Here is a 23091-nt window from a genome sequence, read left to right as displayed (position 1 = left end):
CCTAAGGATTTGGGTTAAACTTGAATATGGTAAGAGCAAACCATTAGACGCAGACCTTAGTAAGAGTAGACCTTTCCATACCAAGACTAGCCGTCATTCGAGGACGAATGATTCCAAGGGGGAGATATTGTAACACCCTAGAGAATTTTCGAACTAAGACTCGAGCCGTCCTTTATGTGGAGTGAGATTTTACCGAGGAATAAAATTTCTTGAGTGTTAAGTTAAGATCCCTAGATGTAGCACATTGAGTTCCAAGAAGAGTTGAATTGGAAATAGTCATTTTGGAAAGAATCTGGAAAATTTGGCTATGGAAAAAAAGTGAGTTTTTGGTCAACTTTGAGCAGTCGTAACTCCTAGCTCAGAATGATTTAGGCGAATTTCCAGTTATTTCTGGAAAGCCTTGGAATGATCTTTCCAACGCCGCCGAGTTTGCTTGATTCTGAGTTCGTATGAGTGAGTTATGCCCTTTGGAAGTTGGGCTGTCGGCACAGTCGCACAGTCGCACAGTGCAGTTTGTTTAGTCCGAAAATTTTAAGGGTATTTTGGTCTTTTCCCTAATAATTTCTTTGGGTTATATTGAGGTGTTAGACTGATGTTTGGATCATTTTTGTCCCATTTTAAAGAGTGAGAGTAAGAGTGAGAGTTAGGGCTTGGAAGATAAGAGAGAAAGAAGAGGAAAAGAAGAGGAGAAAGAGAAGAAGAAGCTAAGGATCGTCGTGGATTTTCATCGGGGGTGATCCCTAATCAGGTATGTGAGTCTTTAGTGTGGGTTTATCCTTCCCCCCCACATACCAAGCTCGTTTTTATGATTTGAGAAGAGATTGGATTTGTTGTTGAAGTTGTTGAAGTTGTTAGTTGTTGTTGATGTTGTTAGTTGTGTTGTTGAAGTTATTGTTGGTTGTGGGACAGGATTGGGCTGTGTATTTGAGTTGTGATCTATTGTATGTTGAGAGATTGATGATCCTTAGTGTTGGTTGGTTCATACCCCCACACACCAACTCGTTTTCAATTCCAAGAGAAGATTTATTGGTTGTTGAAGTTGTAGTGGTGTTGTGTTGAAGTTCTTGCTGATTTAGTACAGATTTCTGGCTGTGATTTTTGAGTTGAATCTATTGTATAATAAGGGTCTTTATGATTCTAAGTATTGCTGCTGAAACCTTGAGGTTGAGAGGGTTTAGAATTGGAAAGAAACAAGGGGAAAAAGAAGGATTTTTGGGGAAAAAGGGGCTGGGCTGTCGCACCTCTCCTAGTGCCAAGGACACCAATCCTTCCCTTTCATTTACCATTTTTTTCATACATGTTCCTAGGTATTATACCTATGTTTCCTAGTTGTTTCCAACACTCCAAGGTACTTCTAAAAGTCAAGAACTCATCCGTAACATGTGATCAATCCAAATTTCAAATTCAAGTGAAGTTAGTTTCCAATTCAAGTGAAGTTAGATTCCAATTCAAGTGAAGTTAGTTTCTAATTCAAGTGAAGTTAGATTCCAATTCAAGTGAAGTTAGTTTCCAATTCAAGTGAAGTTAGTTTCCAATTCAAGTGAAGTTAGATTCCAATTCAAGTGAAGTTAGTTTCCAATTCAAGTGAAGTTAGATTCCAATTCAAGTGAAGTTAGTTTCCAAGTCAAGTGAAGTTAGTTTCCAAGTCAAGTGAAGTTAGAAGTTAAGCTTAGAGAAGTTAAGTAAGTCAAAGCAAGTCTTCAAACTTTTCACGAGTCTTCATTGAACGTTTTAACTTCATTCTAAGGCTTAAGTTCCAAGTTAGTATAGAGTTCCAAGTTAAGTATAGAGTTTCAAGTCGAGTGAAAAGTATTGAGTTTCAAGTCAAGTCAAAAGTTAAGAGTTTCATGTTAAGTTAAGAATTTCACATCAAGCCAAGAGTTCAAGTAAAGTAAATAGTAAAGAGTTGAGTTCATTTTCTCAAAGTTATTAGGGAACTATGTATTCCCAAAGAAGTTTTAAAGAAATGTTTTTACATTTAAACAAGGTTGAAAACTGAGATTTCCAAAAGAGCCTTCGGGCTAGTTTTTGAGTAATTATCTCATATCAGCAGGAAAACATATGTTTTAAAAATATAAGAGCCAGTACATTTTTGGGAGTAGTATTGAGCACCGAATTGGGGGAGCGTTCAAAGAACCCACAGCCCCCATAGAACCATGTTAGCCACCATGGGTAGAAAATGATCATACTTTTTAGATGAATCCTTTTCAGATTAGACTAGTGGATCCATTAGGCAGTTCAGGTCTTATACCTTTGGCCGGGTATAAGATGCTCTGGCAGCGTGAGGTCGATCGCTGTATCATCACTATAGCTCTTATGTGATGGTTGTCGGTTAGAGAAACTCCCACAACAGTTATTGTATTTTTATACACAGAAATTATTGTATTTTATATACATCAGTTCATTTGTATTTCTATATACATCTCAGGCTTATTGTATCCTTGTATACACACAGAGTTTATAGCATGTTTTAAACAGTCTTTCTTTATATCGCACTTGTTTTAAATTACCTTATATTGAAAGAAGTCAGTCAGGTTGAGTTCAGTTATTCAAGAGTCGAGTATCCTTGAGTTAAGTATCTTTGAGTTAAGTATATATCTTGAGTTGAGTATATATCTTTGAGTTGAGTATCTGTCTTTGAGTCCAGTATCTATCTTTTGAGTTGAGTAAGTTTGAGTAGTTTTGAGTATTCCTTGAGTTGAGAAAGTTTGAAAAAGAGGTAAGTTATTCAGTTTATTCCAGTGTTTCTTCTAGCCTATGTTGTTTAGATTTCCAGCTTACATACTCGTACATTCCACGTACTGAGCCATTTGGCCTGCATCTTTTTATGATGCAGACACAGGTATTCAAGATCATCAACAGGAGATTCGTTGATACATCCGGGAGTTCCAGTTAGCTATGACACGCCTCTTTGCTTCCGGAGGATTTCATTTACCTTTCAGTTGTATCAGTTGTTAGGAGGTCGTGGGTCTTGTCCCGGCTTCCATCTTTATCAGTTAGAGGCTTCATAGATAGACAATAGAGTTTCAAAAGTCTGTTCATTTATTTTGTTAAATGTTTTGAAGACTAAAGTTTCCTTTTATGGCGAGTTGTATATATATTCTATTATCAGAGTTTTCTTTTGAGTTAAAGATTTGTAAAGTTGAGTTTATAAACTTTTTTTTCAGTTTTAAGCTCTTGTATGCTTAAGTTAGTATTCCGCTTGGAGTCAGCCAGGATGAGGGTTCGCTTGGGGACCAGCAATGGTCTTCGAGTGCCGGCCACGTCTAGGGTGTAGTCTCGGGGCGTGACAGTTTGATTACCCAGATATGTCGTGCTGCAGGTGTCCCTAAAGAAAATGTGGACTACATGGCTCCTTTATATCCAACACCGATGGAGATTACTCGGACGAAGGGGACTTATACTGAGTTTGGCCCAACTCTCACCACCGCTGAGTGCCACAGGAGGGATGAGCTTATCATGGCGAGGATGTACAGCCTGGAGATGCTGAGACATCAGAATGGCTGCCGGGCTTTTACTGATCTGCAGTTGGGTGAGGTCGAGAGGTGCTACCCTCTGAATGACCACGCCAATGCCCTACTTGGAATTGGTCATGCGTTTCATAAGTAGGTCGATAATGATATTCCGACTAATGAGGAGCACGTGGATACTAGCTCGAACGTGGAGTCCGATTTTGATGAGGAGGCGAGCCCCACTGAGGCCGGTGGGGGTGATGCGATGGAGGATTGATCAGGGAGTGTTTTCACCTTACCTCTTGAACTATTCAAATTTTTCTGTAACGCACTGGGGACAGTGTTATTGTGTAAGTGTGGGGTTAGGGTGAAAAGCATATCTAGTTTGTACATATATTTCTATTGTTGAACATTGCTAGAGTCTATTTTTTTTTTGTCTTTGTTTTTTTTATTTTGGGTTCCTTGGAGGTTGTTTTTGGTTCTTTGGCCAAGGATAGTCCCTTTGAACCGTACAAAATACAAAAAGATTTTTTTTTTTTTAGGATTGAATCAGTAGTCGTAGTTGAGTCACATTGCCCAATGATAGATGGATGACGACCGTCTTAAGGGCAATTTCGTCATGTGAGTCTTAGGTTGGGTTGTGCTGAAGCTGAAATTCTGAGAGGAATATATATATATATATATATATATATATATATATATATAAGCATGCTTGAAATTGATATATGAATGCAGTTGAACTTTTTGTATATGACTTGAATGATGCAACTAAAGCTTAATTTGGACCTTGTGCATGATCTAATTGTGTTGTTGTGATTGATCCATTCTTGAGTATAACTTATGCCATGAGCGGTGAGTTGTTGTGATATCCATGAATGCATCTGAGTCTAGAACTTGCCCAGGTTGTTATTGAAGCGAAATACAAGTGTTATTGTGTTTAAAAGATGATAATAGGCCTTCTTTGAATTGTCTGAAATTTGAGCCTGTTCAGAAAGAAGATCCCTAGTATAGCCCAATTGAGCCTTTTAGCCTTGATTTTGTTCTAACCCACATAATGAAACCTAATTCCTTTTTATTGATACTGTTAGCTTTGATCACATGCCCTAATGCACTATATTAGGAGGAAAAGTGAAAACAGTGAAAAGAGTAAATAGGGTGGAAATGTTTAGTTTGTTGGGGAAGAGTAAAACGAGGAGGTAAAATGATACCCCATGAGTGTGAATCTGAGATTGGCCCTGGTCCTTAGGACATTGTGCACTTCGACTAAGGGAAACTTAAGTTGAAGGTGGCTAACTTAGTGATTACCTTAATGATGGCCTTGGCCCCTACAAGGGCATTGTGCACCTTAGCTCGAGAGAAATCTCTAAGTCAAGGGTGGCTATTGTTGAGTGTCCAAAAAAAAAAGGTGGGCGAGTAAGAAATAAAAGGAAACTCTGGGTAACACTAGTGTAAACCTATGAAGAGGGAAGGGGCTAACGAGAAGAAAAAGTTGTGATGTAAGAAAAAAGTTGACTATGGTGCATTAGGGAGGCTTAGTCACTAATTTTATCTAAACGAATACTCCCTTACCTTAAGCCTACATTACAACCAGAACAAGTCATGTTTGATTTTGAGCATAACACAATTTATTAGTAGAGATGTACATAATGGGCAAGCCTATGGTTCTCAATGCATACATGTTTGATGTTTTTTTGTTGAGTGAGAGTGTACCTTGTTTGCATAGTCCTTAAAGTATATTCATTTTGCCAAGTTGAGTGTGTGGACTATTCTTTGGAGTGAGGGGCACTTGTTGTATGAAGGATAGGTGATACGTAATGGTGCACATGTTGTTGAATGCATTGGTTGCTAAAAGTTGTCAAGTCAATTACAGAAGTCATGTAGAATTTGAATGAAATCATGCCTGTGTTAACTGGTTACAAATCCTTGGAAGAAAGTGGTGGATTCACAAATACCATAGTAGTGAGTCTAGGTCTAGGAGTAGTTAGTAAGTTGTTCGAGGACCAACAAAGCTCTAAGTGTGGGGTATTGATCTTAGGCATATTTATATGCCTAGAAATCTAATAGTGCCCATATTTAAACTAAGTTCGAATTCAAAATGTGTTTGTTTGTGGTCTTATCGAGTCATTTGGTTATGTATGAGGTAACCAACATGATTAGTTGTGTAGGTGAGCTTAGTTGGAGAAACGAGCATGAAAATGGACAATGGAGGAACACAAAAGATCCGAGGCAAAAGATGGCAAGGAAGAAGATGGAGGAAAGTCACTTAAGGCATATTTGTATCCTCTCCGCGTCGCGGAGAGGAATTATAATTTAATTTGTGAATCCAAGATTGAGGCAGAGTGCTTTGTTCCCTCTCTGCGTCGCGGAGAGGGTGTCCTGAATTAATTCTCGAAATCAAGATGGAGGCAGAGTGGTTCGTGCAGCCGTCGCGTCGCGGAGAAGAGAAAAGATCGTAGATTGAAATAAGGGAATGCCTCCGTGTCGCGCATGTTGCTCCAATTTTTGGCCGTTTCAACTTTTAGTATAAATAGTTAAATATTTTGTTTCATTAGGTATTCTTTTTCTAGGTTTTGAAGAACGACGACTTGGGAGAACGTTTTCACCATTTTTTGGGTTCTTTCCTAAACTTTTTTCTTTTCGATCTCTTTATGTTTATTGAACATTGCTTGATCGAATCTTGGATTAGAGGTCGGGAGACCATGATCATACATTTAACCCTGTGATTCATTGATTCGATAGTTGATATATACCCATATAAATGATATTAATTGCATGAATCCTGATAAAAGTTGCACCCCTAGACTTAACCCAATCACTATTTTTAAACCCTTGAAATTGAATCGTGTTTGTTACATTTTGTTGAATTCTTACAATTAGAAACAATCACTTTTGAAATCTTGATAACACTTGTGCTTAGCTGAAAGTGAGAGAAATTGAGTGATTCTAAGTGTAAGTCCATGTGGGTACGATACCCGGCTCTTTATAAGAGCCGTTTTAATACTTGAACGACCACGTGCACCTGTGTGTGCAATTTGGACGCAACAAGGTTTTGACAGTAAATAGTGGTCCTGGAATCGAGTCTCACCACCATCCATTATGAAAAAGAATATTAATGTGTTTGGCTCTTAAAAGGGAATCAAGTCTGCATGTGAGAGGTGTTTTGAAGACACAATTAACTAATTAAAAGCTCCCTCTAATGGCTTAAACTTTTAGATGAGACAGTCACACAATTCACCATAAGAATTTGGGTCCAAAATTTGCAACACAACCTTAGTACATGAACCTAGCAAGATCAAGAAGAACCCAAATCTCCATATTTTGTCAAAATAGTTGATTATTACAACTGAAAAATTAAAAAAAAAAACTCAATTAAAAAGTGGAGCCTCGAGGCTAATGAAAGCCTATCTTGTGTGATTCAAATTTTCACAATGTTTTTTCATGCATATGAAGTTTTATCTACAAACTATCCCTATAAATGGTAGGACAATCACTCAAAACAACATTCCCTATCATGCAAAGAAATAAATCACCGCAGACACACCTCTAACGCAAGCCTTACACACCAGGACATCACAAACATATGGCATGGACAAACTTCTATAGCTTCAGTTCCAAATCAACATTTCGTCCTACTTCAGTTTGAAAGTTACTTCCACGAGTTCCTTCTCGACCAATTTGCACCTTTGTAGATGGGAAGAACCCCAGGATTGGCTGTTGAGCTGATGTGCTTAGACCTGAAGGAGGCATATGCTCTACAGCAGCTACCTGTAGATTAAAGATGCATTCGTTAGATAGTGAAACCAAGATCAAAGAGCACAGTAAATGAACATGAATATAAACGTTAAAGTCCCTTAGTCTCACCCGAGAAGGAACATAGTCGAATAGCTGAACGCATTGTGGGACTGAATCAATTAAAGAACGCCGATTTACTGCTTCCAAATGTGGCAAAGCTTTTGTTGGAGGAGCTAAAGTGAGAAAATTCCCATTGAGAGCTTTAGTTTCTCTTACTGAAATCGATGGTTCGGACTCTGACAAAGCTCTCAACTTTGACACAACTTCTCTGTAAAAATGCCAAATGACTAACGATTAGTCTCTCGAGAATTAAAACTTAAGCGATTTCCAGGTAAGATATAGAACCTATTAAGCATACTTCCCTCTTCTACATTAACTGAGCACTTGTTGCCGCAGGAAGTGGATTCGTTTGATCTGGATACAGGGGCAACACAACACTTTTTGCATAGAAATGAAGGGACATGATGGTATTCTGGAGAGAACGGATAGGGCCTCTTCACGCCTGCCATCTATATTACATCACCGCCAAACCAAAATATAGCTATTCAGAAAATTAGACATCAAATTTATGAGCATACACATAATACCATTTTTTTTATGTTATTCTAGCTACAGAAGATACTCTTTTAGGCCATTATCTTGGAATCAGGCACTACAACAAAATGCCTGAATTCTGGGGGTTTAATAGCGGAGGCTAGCTACGCGCCCCACAAATTGCAGTAATTACCGAGGGTTTTGTAGTTAACAGAAAATAAAACTAAATAGCGGGGGTTTAGAACTCCCGCCATCCGGAAAAAAAAATGTAAGTAAATAGTAGGGATTTTAAACCTCCCCATCTGAAAATATAATTTTTTATTACAAAATACAAAATCAACACCTATATTTTTATGCTACTATATGTTTTTACTTATTTTTAATTTCCAAAATATAAATCACTCTCAACTATTTTTAATTCAAAGAAATACAAAACACACAAAAAAAAAATCATTTCTGAAAACTTCACCAGCTCCTTCACTTCTCCTGTACATTTCTCTCATCGCTTCATCACCATTTCTCCGTCATTTCTCCACCACTTCTTCAACTATGTAAACTTCATCTACTTTACGAGATTCGGAATCGAGATAGCCATTTTAAGGTAAAAAAAAATTCGCTTCTCTCACCTTTTTTTTATTTTCCTCATCTCAATCTTATCAAATCGGAAAGTTTTGTACAAATTTCTGATTGTATTCACTAGGTAAGTTCATTAGTTTGCTGTTTGTATAGATGCATGGAGGTAGAATTAGGTTAATTTTGTTGTACTTTCGAGGATGAAGAATTCGAAATTGTCAAATTTGCCAAATAATGAACTGCATTAGCCTACTCTTTTTGTGTATTTTGTGGTAAAATTAGGTTAATTTGGTTGTACTTTTAGTGGTTTAGTTGTCTGCTAGTATTTGTGGTAGAATTAGCTATTTTTCCAGAGCACTATTCATTTGTGGTAAATTTTGTAGGTCACGGGTTCAATTGGCGGAATTAATGGCTAATGCTTAAGCCTGCAGGATAGATTGCCTACATTACACCCCTTGGTGTACGGTCCTTCACGGACTCCCTCGACATAAGAGAAGTTTTTAGTATAATGTAAAAATTACTTGAAATTTGTGTTAAGTTAGATTCTTTGGCCCAAAACAAATTTTCTTTTCATGTTTGACTTTGTAATGCGTCTAATGAGTAATCCTGTTATGAATTACATCATATTGTCACAAGGAATGGGTATACCAGTAGGAAAATTGGCTCTGTATACTGTATTCGGAGGAGTCAGACCTTCAGCGGTACCAAAGCTCGTTAAAACTTATATACTACTTTGATTTTGTAACTATGAACATCTTATCGTTTTGCTTCGCATGTGCAGTGTTTACCAATAACCATTGATGTGGGAACAAATAATGAGCAACTATTGAAAGACGAGTTCTACATTGGACTCAGACAAAAAAGACCTACTGGCGAGGTCAATTTTATAATAGCATAACTCTATATCGTACTTGTTGTAAATATAAATTGAGACTTGCAGCATGTTCTTAAGACATGTATGTTTCTTTTTTGCTTCTTGTAGGAATACTACAACTTTCTTGAAGAATTCATGAAGGTTGTGAAGCAAATCTACGGCGAAAAAGTTCCTGTACAGGTTAGTAATTTGAAACTTGTTAAGGACCAAATCGCCTTTCATGTAACGTCTAAGTCTGATATTTGTAACGTCATCTGCAGTATGAAGATTTTGCGAATCACGATGCTTTTGAGTTGTTGGTGAAATATGGTACCACACATTTGGTATTCAATGATAATATACGGGTATGCTGCTTTTCTTTTGGCCTATATCACCAAACATTTGTGTTCGTTCAAGTTTCTGATCCCATTAATGCTGCAGGGGACAGCTGTTGTGGTACTTGCGGGGCTTGTTGCATCGCTTAAGCTGCTTGGATGGTCCTTAGTTGAGCATACGTTCTTGTTCTTTGGTGCTGGAGAAGTAAGTCAAGACTTTCTTTTAAAGAGTCAAGTTTTCAATCGTTTCGGTAAACAAGCTATGTCTAACAACATGTAAAAAAGGATACAAATGGTAGCAATGAATAACCAAGGGAAAGAATACAACAATTCGATGACATCCCACTCATGACGCGATTTACATTTGGAGATATTATGCATTTGAAATCATATAATCTTTTTGCCTCTCCTCGTGTCGATAGCAGATATGGATGATCTTTTTGCCTCTACTCGTGTCGATAGCAGATATGGATGGATTGTTTTCATTAAAACATATTGAAACAATCTTAAAGTCATTACATTGTGCTTCATGTCGATCTTTCCGTGATCACAAGCTGGAACTGGTATAGCTGAAATCATAGCACTTGCAATTTCCAAAAAGGTAAAAGATTTAGGTTGCCAATGGTTTGTCAAAGTCGTATTCTCGTTTAGTATGTTTGATCACTTGATAAATTGTGTTTGTTATCTGTAGACAAACGCCCCTGTGGAGGAAGCGCGTAAATAACTACTGAACTCACACTTTGCTTGAATATGTGATGCCTAACCATGGGGAGCCAGCTACAGTGTCATTACCCAGATTGGTTATCTCCCAGTCCATTAAGAACATAGTTGTTCAGATACTGTGGTACAACCTCATTTTTATGAGGTAACTACTTTGCCTGTCAATCTGGGAAAGGGTCTTGCTTGCTTAAAACTACAACTTTGCTTTTGTGAGCAAAGTAACCTTTGACAAGGTTCTTATGTATCAAAATGGACATGATACACTCCACCTCATCAACACCCATATCAATTTCAAGCCAGTTTAGAGCTCTAACAATTAAGTTTAACTTGATTTGGTGAGCTTTATTCAGATCTTTCTGCTTCTGGATAATAGAGATCTTTTTTAGTAACCTCTGGTAAACTTGGAGCTCTAGCTTCTCCAGGACAAGATAAAGGCCAGACCTTAAAAACTGAACTTCATGTTCCGGCAGAGCACGTCGAAGAAGTCGTAGATAATGGGAAACTTGACCTGTATGTAGCACGTAATGGGTAGATTTGACTCTCTTATCTAAAAGAAGCAGCTGGTAATGAATGGGCTTGACGCAGGTGCTATTTTAGGAAACTCACAATGTCCTTTTCAGTCAAGTACAAGTGCATCTGGGTTGAGCTTAATCTAAAAGTATTATATGTCCCTGTAACTTTCCTTTTGCACTAGAAGGAAATCTCCAGACAAGCAGCATTTTAGCAATAGAAACAAAAAAAAAGTTGGCTAAGTAGGAGTTGAATCCTCATATGTAGATGTTTTTTTGATGTTCAATTGAAATATGAGGTGGGTTCTCATAAAATGTTTCCTTCAAAACCTCTATGGATTGGAACAAAATGAAGATGTGCTCTGAATGTTCGATCCCTATTCACAAGAATGGTATCTTATTTTTCATCGAGTTTATTAATTCCTTTGAAACCCCTATAACATGTAAATACATGTTTTTTTCTTGAATCTATAATCCTTCAGTAACAATAAATGAAATTGACAAAGTTGTGCATCAAATGATAATCAATGCTGGCGCTTATCCATCTCCCTTAGGCTATGGGGGGTTTCCGAAGAGTGTGTGCATATCCGTCAATGAGTGAATGTGTCATGGAATACCTGACTCACGGCAGCTGCTGGTCATTATCTTTTCATATCATCCTCTTGCTTAAACTTTTTCTATGTGTATTCAAGACAAACAGCAATATACTGTGCAGGATGGGGAAATAATAAGCATTGACGTGACCGTTTACCTGAATGTAATTTGTCGATGCCCCTTCATTATTGTAATAGACTACATGTGCTATCTTTTTTACTGCTAGCCGGTCTTTACCCTATGTATTTAGAAGGACATTTGTCTTCTCTTGAAAGTTCTGCCGTTGAATTATGGCTGAACCTTGTAAATTGTAAGGATCATTTGTTCCTTTTTCAGGGTTATCATGGCGATACGTCAAAGACCTTTTTCTGTGGTGACGTGAGTGAATCCATAAAGCGGCTTGTAAAGGTATAGATTTCGTCAATTATGAAAGGAATGCTGAAACAGTCTGGTTATTAGTTTAACAAAGTTTTAGCTTCTGAAAAGTTAATCAGAACACTGCTATTTGAAATTGAGCTCCGCTATGCTAATACTGGTTAAGATTTAAGATACCAATCAGTATTAACAATAGAACTACTGTCTCTTTTATCATCCGATGCTCGTTATATTGATTATGTCTGTATTATCTTACTGTGGCAGGTGACTGAGGAGTGCTTGCACTATGGAAGTGCTGTTTGCAGAGATGGTGCTCTTTATAGGAAGATAGGAAAGAGGATCAGGTAATTTTCTGAATATGATATTATCGTGAATTCGTGATTATTATTTGGTGATATGGATATTTTGAAGCTTCAACAGTCTATCTATTTTGAAGTTCCTATACGTGTCAAACTGTTTCTGTCTAACATATACAAAAACTTTTAGTTATTACCACTAAAAAATGTCGGTAGTGAAATTTGCTGCTTCTGATGAAACTTTGAATAATTTACTGTGATTTTCTTGAATATTGTTGGCAAACAGTTAATGTCATTTCTTGTGTATGTACCTTATTTTTTGTTGACACTCTTTCTTGGACATTGAACTTTTTGGACTTTGATTTCAGTGAACATGCTGAAAATTTTGGTTATGGTGTAGTTGATCGTTTTGTTGGACATGGTATTGGGACAGTATTTCACTGAACCACTCATATTTCATCACCATAAGTCACTCTCATTTTGATCAACTTTGACATTTACTACTGCATTTGTGTTCATCCTGTAAAATATCTGAAAGTTGTGGAAGAGTTATCTAGAATTGTGAAGACCATGCTTAATCTAACGCAAAACTAATTCTAGATAGGTTTACTTTTGGAGGAGTTGGTTGTGTTTGTCCTGTCCTTACTTTTCTCTAAAGAACAGGTTGTTTATATATACAGCCTAGGATTGTGATGCATTGGTTGGTCAGAGTGTATAGGCCGCACCCTAGGATTGTGATGTAGACAGCCTACCCCAATGCAAGCAAGCATTAGTGGTTGCTTCCGCGGCTCGAACTCGTGACCTATAGGTCACACAGAAACAGTTCCACCATCGTGTGTTAACAATATAAAAAATAACAAGGTAGATTATAGTTTATATGAAATGATATCAAAACATGTTCAAAAATTGGTTATTTACTTAAAGAAACATTCATATTAACATGCAGAAGCCACTAGTTGCCTTATTCTATTTCCACGAACTTCTTAGTTGCTAATACGATATTTTATGATTAACTGAATCTCCTCTTTTCATTTCTTATTTGCAACTAGTATAAAATGCATAGACTTCAAAGGGAGTAGTCACTTACCTCTCTTAGCATCATGACATTTACCCTTTAAATTGAATGTCACCTTCACAGTGAAAAGATCGTTTCATCACCACTTTAGTCTTGTTTTTTAAAGAATGGATGCCATGATTTTTGAAGTTGCTATCTCTAAGTAATTCCTTGAGACCTTAACTGATAAACTTAGATCACTAGCTGTATTTATTGGGTCATAGTGATCATGCCCCATTGGACGCTAGAGACTCTAATAGATGGATCGCTTTACGTTCTCATCGTTTTACGTTCTAATGGCTCATGTTCCTGCAGAGCAGAAACCCAAAGGGGTTTATGTCTTTCTCCACGACTCACTACAACAATTACAACGCCCTCTTTCTAAGGCTAAAGTTATCTCCTTCAATACCCATTTATTGTGTATTTTCTTTTGCAGCCAGGTGATGTTCCATAAACTGTTGCAAGTCCTTTCTTGAGTTTGGATGCTAGTGAAGACTTTTCATCAATAAAAGCAAGATTAACCAACAGTTTTGTAGTGATTTCAAGTTCCTTTTAATCGTAATGGTTGGGGTGAATAACATATTTCAATATAGCTTGTAAAACGAATAGTACACTTAATGATATATTTTTGTGTTTGAAATATGTTTTATTTCTTAATACTAATATGTCCTTTTAGGTTTGGACTATGATGTACATGTTAATTAGTCATTGATATTTAAAGTTGAATATAACTAGCAGAATGCTGTAAAAATTTACATGTTCATGAATTGCACGGGTTGGAAACTCCTGTTAATTTTAATGTGAAATTCATAAATTGCGGGGTTTCCGACTCCCAGACTCACAAATTGTTGGGGTTCTGATTCCCAGAATATGAAGTGCAGGTTTATTGATGTCAATTTTCGGGGTTCAAAACCTCCGCTAATAACCCCTGCTACTGGTAACAGTGGTTGGTGAAAAACCCATGTGACTTAATTGTCACAAACCTAACAGCAGGTGGTTTTGCAACTGCCGTAACAACATATTGCAGGGGTTACTGACCGCTGCAATATGTAATTTAACCCCCGCAATTTGAACATTTTTTTGTAGTGAGGGTATCAAGCATACAAATAGTACTCTGTCTTTCAATATGTTTGTTTGGTTTTGACTTGAGACGGAAAGTGTTGTGGTCTCAATCTAAAGCAAACTAATAGAATTACCTTAACTTCTTCAGGCCAATGAGGTAAACATTTACAGCCATAATAACTTTGGTTTGAAGGGGGCTCCATCTGAAAACTGTGTACAGATGATGAGATTCCTGATGATATATTCACCTACAATTTCCACAAAAGAAATTCAAACACAAGAAACAAAAAACTATACACATGTTAATCGTAATACATATATAATGACAACAACATATCCAGTATAATTTCATAAGTGAGATTTGGGGAGGGTGACTGTACGCAACCTTACACCTATCTTGTGAAAGTAGACAGACAATTTCCGATAGACCCTCGGCTTGAGTAAGCATATCAAAAATCATGTAAAGCAAATACAATAGCGAAGAAGCCATGTTGAAAAACAATCAAGAAGAGAACAAGTAGTAACAAAAAAAACAAAAACAACCAATAACACCCCAATAAATATATATATATTACCTTAAAAGCATGAACTCCTAATTTGAATGTTAAATTACTATAATATCCCTAACTTAGGTTGTGACTTTTTCGATGAGTTGTGACTTTTTCGATAAGTTGTGACTTTTTTCGAAGGATTGTTGTGACTTTTTCGATGAGTTGTGACTTTTACTATAAGTTGTGACTTTTTTCGAAGGGTTGTGATTTTCCGATGAGTTGTGACTTTTTCAAAGAGTTGTGACTTTTTCAATAAATTGTGACTTTTCCAAAGAATTGTGACTTTTTCAATAAGTTGTGACTTTTCCAAAGGATTGTGACTTCTCGAAAAGTTAATGACTTTTCAAATAAGACACAAAAAACATTTGTTCATACTACCCTTTGTTGACTATAAATAGAGGGGCTTCCTCTCACTTTTCAACCACAATTTTTTCAATCTTCTACTTTTCTTCTTCTTGCATTTCAAAACTTTTTGTGTGATTTATGGTCATTGAGGGAGTTCGAAGTTTAGCGGAATATGAGGTACCACTATTCTGAGAAGTAAGTCTAAATTCATTTGTTTTTGTTATCAATTTCTCTTGTGATGTAGCTATATGCTTCTGAATTCTTTTCCAAAATTTAGATAATTGTCACGATTTGTTTTTGATGCTCAAAACAAAAGAATGACTTTATTTATCAATGTTATTTATGTGATTTAGACTCTCATGCAGTTTGCTTCAAAATAGTCATTACTATATAAACATTGCCCTTTTATTTTACTTATTTACTATTTCTTAATATTTCAGCATTTTAGACGAAGAAAAATTCATATTAATTGTAATAACGTTAGCTGGAATTTGTATTAGTTTAATTTTTATTGCTTATTTAATAGTTAATTTTATGAGATAGTTATTTTCATTAATGCAAATATATATTTATATTTGGGTAGGTATTTGTATTTAAATTAAAGTATTATATATGTCCCAAATGTATTATCAAGTTAACAAGATCTTCTAACTTCAAAATATATTATTTTCAAAATATTCCGAGTTTTTTTAAAAAAAAAAAAAACCCGCAACAAATGTGAAAATATGTGAATATATAAAATGTAGTTGTTCTCTTCACATGTTCATATGACATCTATACAATTTAAAGTGGAATACATATGCAAAGCACATCTTGTTAGATGACAAGAAAAATACAAAGCAAATATTGTCTATAAGGTAATATTAATGAGATAAGATTTAATTGCATGATTGAACCTCATCAAATTGAAATAAACATATACATTATTACATTTAACTAATAAAAATTTTCATTAACCATCTTCATAGGTTTGCGTAAATAAGAGATATATGACGATCCACGTTGAACATTCACAAAAGAATCTGCAATATTATTTTTTGCTAAGCTTATTATTCAAATCTTCGCTTAAATAAGCAATACTATTTACTATAACATATATTCCTATTTCTAGACTTGATTTGTTTTAGTTTCGGTGAATCACAATCCCCTGCCATTTGTAATTACAAGTTTCCCATATATGTGTTACTTCTAACCTTTACATCTTACTGCTACCCTCTTGTATGCATCACAATCACACCAAGCAAATATTGTCTATAAGGTAATATTAATGAGATAAGATTTAATTGCATGATTGAACCTCATCAAATTGAAATAAACATATACATTATTACATTTAACTAATAAAAATTTTCATTAACCATCTTCATAGGTTTGCGTAAATAAGAGATATATGACGATCCACGTTGAACATTCACAAAAGAATCTGCAATATTATTTTTTGCTAAGCTTATTATTCAAATCTTCGCTTAAATAAGCAATACTATTTACTATAACATATATTCCTATTTCTAGACTTGATTTGTTTTAGTTTCGGTGAATCACAATCCCCTGCCATTTGTAATTACAAGTTTCCCATATATGTGTTACTTCTAACCTTTACATCTTACTGCTACCCTCTTGTATGCATCACAATCACACCAACTCTACTTCACAATCCAGAAGGAAAATACCATACAAACTAGCATGTACATGGCACTAATCGACTTTGTTACATCCCCTTGAGGCAACAATTATATGGACTATTATTGGTTCTTCTGCTTACCTGCAGTCCCTTGGCAATTATAACTGTCTTTATAATATATAAATATATATGTTACTGCTAGCTTTAGGTTACCCGCACGGTGCATCTTACGGATAACGTTTTTTATGCATCAAATTACTGCCAATTATTGCAGACTATTACAATACGTTACCCTCATCAATGGTACTAATATGAATTTACCCTTGGAGTTAACATTATTGCACTCATTCCCCAGGTACCTGCACTCATCGAGATTAAGGCCACATGGCGACTGAGACACAAAGACTGTTGTGAACAAACTGCATCACTTGTTGAACGTCTTAGTATGTGTTATCATACTGGTCGTCTGTCTTCTTATACGCAATGTTGACACTACACATTTCCTGGTCTTATGAGCTCTCAGGTTCTTCTGTCGTATTCATGTTTGGAAACACTGCCAAGACAACATTCAAGGCAATAATATTCTTATTTGTGATGCACCCATTTGATGTAGGGCATTGTGTTGAAATAGACAGAGTTCATGTAAGAATTCATCCACTCTAATATAGATATTTAGATACCATTCGACTTTGTATATTAAAGGACCTTTTCTGATTCTTGGGTCTCAACTGATTGTAGAAGAGATGAATACATTGACAACGGTACTCCTGAAATACGATAACTTGAAGATCATATATCCCAACAGTGTCTTATCTACAAAGCCCATAAGTAACTACTATCGTAGTCCTGAGATGCAATCGAATTCTGCATGTATATCTCAACTCCTATGGAAAAAATAGCATTGATGAAAGAAAAAATAACAAGGATATACAACTATTCATCTTTCATTGATAAATTTCAGTTGTTTCCTTTACGGATCTCTTGCGTTATAGTGGTTGACTTTCTTTTTCATGATGCTCATAATAAGAATACACTCATCTTAGTAGTCTCTCTACACATAAATCACCTATCCTGACTTTTTATTTGGAATTATTACTGTTGGTAAAATAGACGGAACAAAACACCCCCTTTTGACTTGCTTCTCAGCATAAGCAAGAAACCAGTTACTCCTCCGTTTCAATCTCTTTGTCTTACTTTCCTTTTGAGTTCGTCTAAAAAAACATATCTTTCCTTTTTGCAACCTTTTAACATAAACTTTCCACATCACAATGCTTAAGACCATAAGATTCAAAAGTATTCTTAACTTCCTAAAACTCCATATACCAAGTCAAAACCAAACAAACAAATTGAAACTAAGTGAGTAATATTCTTTCCGTTATAATAATTTATGGTATGGCTTATGTTCTGTTAGGTATATTCAGATCAGAACAAAAGTGATCATTGGTATCTAGATACCTCAGTTGTGATGAGGGATATTGAAGACTTAAATAGGATAAGATGGTCAGTATGAATTACACACACAATGAATTTGAAAGACATGAGAGAGAGATGGGCAAGGAGAGCCCTCTTAGTTGAGGAAATGGTTAAGATATCTAGAGAGCTAGATATTGAGTATTGTATGCTCCCTCTCGATGTCAATGTGCATAATATGCCACATTTGTCGTCAAGCAGAGTCCCTTCTAACTGGTCTCTTTGTGCATAATCAATGATTGAAGCATCTACTCATTTGAAAATCCTCACCAGAGACCATTAATGAAAGGTGCGTTTGTTAATGAAGCATTGTAATCTTGAAAATTGTCTATGAGTTCAGATGGTAAAGCAGTTTTGATCAGTCAATACATGGGGAGTTATGTACCTAATGAGCTAGTCTCACTTTTAGTTGAAAATTTAGTAAGCTATTTAGTTTGATACAACTCAATACAAATGGAATCCACACCCTTTATGATCGCACCAAACAAAGACAACTACTAAAGAAACAAATACTAAATTTTGTGTTCATATTGTTGTGTGTTGTATAAATAATACCCCGATGAAATATGTAACAAATAGTGAGGGCAGCACTACTGTAACTTTTATCGGTGGTATCACCACTTCACCATTTGTATGAAATTTATGGTTATCAACAATTCAGTAAGTTACTTTTATAACAAAGGCAACGCCAAAAAACCACTATGAATAAGTAAATCATTTGAGCATAAGGCAATATTATTTAGGAATCTATAATTGGAGACCCATAAATAACGGTTACAACTATAGGAAAAATCATCTACAAAAAAAAAACAATATATTGTGACTAATATAGTCTTATATATTTACATATTCATGTCAATCTCAAGACAAGGCAACCACGTGCAACGCACGTGCGGTGAATCTAGTATATATATATATATATACTAGTTTTTTGACACGTGCGTTGCAGGTGATTACCAGTTTCAAAAATGTATGTTACAGTAAATAGTACTGCTTATTTAAGCAAAAATTTGAATAATAAGCTTAGCAAAAAATAATATTGCAGATTATTTTGTGAATATTCAATGTTGATCGTCATATATATATCTCTTATTCACGCAAACCTATGAAGATGATCAATGAAAAAATTTATGGGAAAATTGTATATAATAGCAAACTATTAATTTAAATTAAATGCTATAAATATAGTTTGATTTAATTGTATCCCATAGCAAACTATTGCTATTTCGCCTCTCTCCTGGTGAATCTCGCTCGCCACTCTCGTTCTCTCCCTCGCCTCTCTCGCTTTTTATACAAACGCAAATGTATAAAATGCGTTTGTGTTTGTATAAAGCGAGAGAAAATTGTATATATACATATATTTTTGTTCCCCTCTCCCAGATCTCACTCGCCACTCTCCCAGATCTCGCTCGCTCACTCGCCTCTCTCACTTTATACAAAAACACAAATGTATACATCGTGTTTGTGTTTTTATAAAGCGAGAGAAAATTGTATATACAAATACAAATGTATATATTTTCATCCTATATACTTATGATTATACAAATACGATCTTCCCCTGCCAAGTTTTCTTTTGTCTTTCTCTCTTTCTATCTTTATACAAACACAGATTATACACTTGATCTTTTGTATATGTATACCAAAGCAGATTATACAACTGCTTTCTTTTGTATAGTATAGCGAAATTATACAACTGCTTTCTTTTGTATATGTATAGCGAAATATACATATTTATGTTTGCTATGGAGCGCAATTATGCAAACTATAGCTATAGCATACAAATATGATTTTTGTGTTTGTTATATGTGAAAGATGCTCAAATTTTATTAGTTAAATGCAATTATGTATATATTTATTTCAATTTGATGAGGTTCAATTATGTAATTAGTCTTATGTCACTAATATTACATTATAGATAATATTTGTTTTGTATTTTTCTTATCATCTAACCAAATGTGTTTTGCATGTGTATTCTACGTTAAATTGCTTAGATGTCATATGAATATGTGAAGAGAACAACTACATTTTATATTTTCACATTTGTTGTGATTTTTTTTTAAGAAAAAGAACTCGGAACATTTTAAAATAATATATTTTGAAGTTAGAAGATCTCGTTAACTTGATAATACATTTGTGACATATATAATAGTTTAATTTAAATACAAATAACCTACCCAAATATAAATATGTATTTGCATTAATGAAAATATTTATCTCATAAAATTAGCTATTGAATAAATAATAAAAATTAAACTAATACAAACTTCAACTGGCGTTATTACAAGTCATATGAACTTTTCTTCGTCTAAAATAATGAAATATTAAGAAATAGTAAATAAGCAAAACAAAAGGGCAATGTTTATATAGTAATAACTATTTTGAAGCAAATTTTCTGACAGTCTAAATCACATAAATATCATTGATAAATAAAGTCATTCTTTTGTCTTGAGCATCAAAAACAAATCGTGACAATTCTCTAAATTTTGGAAAATGATATTCAGAATCATATATCTACATCACAAGAGAAATTGTTAGCAAATATAAATGAATTTAGACTACATCATGTTAACTTCAAATATTGAAACATTACATACTAATGTATATATTAAGTAAAAAAATAATTATTATACTATCAAAATCATATTATTTCTCTCAAGTACTCGAGGTTATGGAATATACCCTCTTAGGATAGAACGACTTACTTCATTAGAATAGTGGTACCTCATATTCCGCTAAACTGCGAACTCACTCAATGACAATAAATCACACAAAAAATATTTAAATGCAAGAAGAAGAGTAGAAGATTAGAAAAAATTGTGGTTGAAAATGAGAGGAAGTCCCTCTATTTATAGTCAACAAAGGGTAGTATGAACAAATATTTTTTGTGTCTTATATGAAAAATCATGACCTTTGCGAGAAGTCACTACAGTTTGGAAAAGTGACAACTTGTTGAAAAAGTCACTACTCTTTGGAAAAGTCGCAACTTATTGAAAAAGTCACAACTCTTTTGAAAAGTCACAACTCATCGAAAAATCACAACCCTTTGAAAAAAGTCACAACTTATCGGAAAAGTCACAACTCATTGAAAGAGTCACGACCTAAGTTAGGGGTATTATAGTAATTTAACATTCAAGTTAGGAGTTCATGCTTTTAAGGTAATATATAAATAAATATATATATATATATATATATATATATATCAATGTTGTCCATTGAATCATTAGTTTTGATGTTAAATCCATTATTTCAAAAATAGATTTTCACTTTTACTTATAGTATGATAATAATTATTTTTTAGTAGATATGTAAGTAAAAGTGAACGAAGAAAGTAAAGTGTTGGTGACAAGAGATTTTAATCAAATGGAACACTATAGTGAATATAGCATGAAAATATATTTTCGTCTTCCTTCTTCATTGGCTATGTATCGTTCCATATAATTTTTTTCCTATTATTTTTTGTTCATTTTAATTTTAGAAAGTTTTATGTCACAAGATACACTCCTTGTTAGCCATATAAAAATAGATAAGAAAATAGTCATTGATCATAAAATAATCTTAAATCAAATTAAAGATTCTATAAACAATACTTTAAGTTTTATTCATCTATTAATTTTTATTATTGAAAAAGTTTAATATATTATGTTACGATACAACTTCTATAAGATTATAGATACTTTCATTATACAACAACTATATGACATGTATGCAGCAGGAAAAGGGAGAAGACTACAATTCTACAAAGATAAGGTAGAAACTTAAAGAAATGAAAATAAAATTCACCAAAGGTGATGTTGTTCATATATTAAAATTAAATTATGCTACTGAGATATATATGTATATCTAAAACAAAGAATTGGTAAAGCTAAATATTTGACATACACTCAAACCTCAATTTTAACCATCATTCGTTATAACAATAAAGTACCTTTTTTTGTAGAATTACCTCTCTATGATAGTATTACTCAAATATTAATTGGTAACAGATAGATTACGTATAAAGATAAATTATTGAAATATTTATGGTAATCCTTATTAGTGTCATGCACATACTAAATATCAAGTATGAATATTTAAGAGAGAAATTATACTTAAATGGTGTCCATCATTTATATTCATAGCCTCAAGAGGAAAAACTATTGGTGACATTTTTTGTATTGATATCTTTTTAAAATTTTGTTGGTTATATTTGTTAACAAAATTGAGTGAAGTAAATAATAATACTACTAAAGAAATGTCACTTTCTCTCCATATTTAAACTTTGAATGTATTATGAAATGTTTCAAAAATATCTGGTCATTTTGATCTCAAAATACAAGTAACTCTATGACAATCTTTATTAATCATTTAAAAGCACTTGTCCTATGTTCTTTAAATTATAGTTATTTACTAAAAAGCTTTAATTTAGTAATATTAATTCTATTTTACAACATCGTATACTATATATACGATACGCACGTGCCGTAAAACTAGTATATATATATATATATATATATCCAAATGTTTAATGAAGTTGACTTCTTCTTTTTTTTCTTTTTGGTTCCCCACCTGGCATCTGAACAAATACAAATTTGCGACAGAAAGTCCCACATTAGTAGGTTAAACACTCCCTAACAAGGGAGACTTCATACCCAAGGCTCAAACCCAAGGCCCCTTGTTAAGTATATATCAAGGGCAGTCTGGTGCATTAAGTTTCCGTTGTGCATGAATCGGGAAAAGGGCCGAACCACAAAGGTTCATTGTATACAACCTTACCCTGCATTTCTGGAAGAGGCTATGACAACAACTTTACGCCAAGGCTCCCCATCTGATTAAGTACAAGGAATACTTAGAATTCAAAGAAGCTTACTTACAATTGATGTAGGACTTCTAGTTTTTTTGAATCTGTTGACAGCTTTGTTACAGCACACTAGGAAGATTTAATTATGCCCAAAAACTACACCATGATGATTTGGTGT

At 34.4% G+C, this 23091-nt stretch overlaps 2 protein-coding genes across 2 annotated transcripts; both read left to right on the top strand.

Moving 5' to 3' along the window:
- Positions 1-8947: 8947 nt before the first annotated feature.
- LOC125839091 (NADP-dependent malic enzyme-like) lies at positions 8948-10791 on the top strand. The gene is made up of 6 exons (XM_049518072.1): positions 8948-9052; positions 9133-9228; positions 9334-9405; positions 9486-9569; positions 9646-9744; positions 10633-10791. Exons 1-6 carry the CDS (start codon positions 8948-8950, stop codon positions 10789-10791), a joined length of 615 nt encoding a protein of 204 aa, XP_049374029.1.
- Positions 10792-11249: 458 nt separating this feature from the next.
- LOC125839090 (methionine aminopeptidase 1B, chloroplastic-like) lies at positions 11250-12477 on the top strand. The gene is made up of 5 exons (XM_049518071.1): positions 11250-11405; positions 11484-11525; positions 11699-11770; positions 12002-12081; positions 12402-12477. The coding sequence occupies exons 1-5, from the start codon at positions 11370-11372 to the stop codon at positions 12475-12477; spliced, it is 306 nt and encodes a 101-aa protein (XP_049374028.1). The 5' UTR covers positions 11250-11369.
- The last annotated feature ends 10614 nt before the right edge of the window (positions 12478-23091 follow it).

The sequence above is a fragment of the Solanum verrucosum genome, unplaced genomic scaffold, assembly GCF_900185275.1.
Source record: "Solanum verrucosum unplaced genomic scaffold, falcon-dt-bn FXZP01000163.1, whole genome shotgun sequence".
Classification (NCBI taxonomy): domain Eukaryota; kingdom Viridiplantae; phylum Streptophyta; class Magnoliopsida; order Solanales; family Solanaceae; genus Solanum; species Solanum verrucosum.
The sequence above is the reverse complement of the archived record's forward strand: the minus strand, read 5'-3'. Positions and strand labels throughout refer to the sequence as shown.

Excerpts from the sequence above, each read along its gene's own strand:
- LOC125839090 (XM_049518071.1), top strand. The coding sequence starts at position 11,370 with ATGTGTCATGGAATACCTGACTCACGGCAGCTGCTG. Across the intron at positions 11,406-11,483 it reads CTGACTCACGGCAGCTGCTG|GATGGGGAAATAATAAGCAT; the intron begins GTCATTATCTTT and ends TATACTGTGCAG. Across the intron at positions 12,082-12,401 it reads AAGATAGGAAAGAGGATCAG|TGAACATGCTGAAAATTTTG; the intron begins GTAATTTTCTGA and ends CTTTGATTTCAG.
- LOC125839091 (XM_049518072.1), top strand. The coding sequence starts at position 8,948 with ATGAGTAATCCTGTTATGAATTACATCATATTGTCACAAGGAATGGGT. Across the intron at positions 9,570-9,645 it reads TATTCAATGATAATATACGG|GGGACAGCTGTTGTGGTACT; the intron begins GTATGCTGCTTT and ends TTAATGCTGCAG. Across the intron at positions 9,745-10,632 it reads TGTTCTTTGGTGCTGGAGAA|AGATCTTTTTTAGTAACCTC; the intron begins GTAAGTCAAGAC and ends TCTGGATAATAG.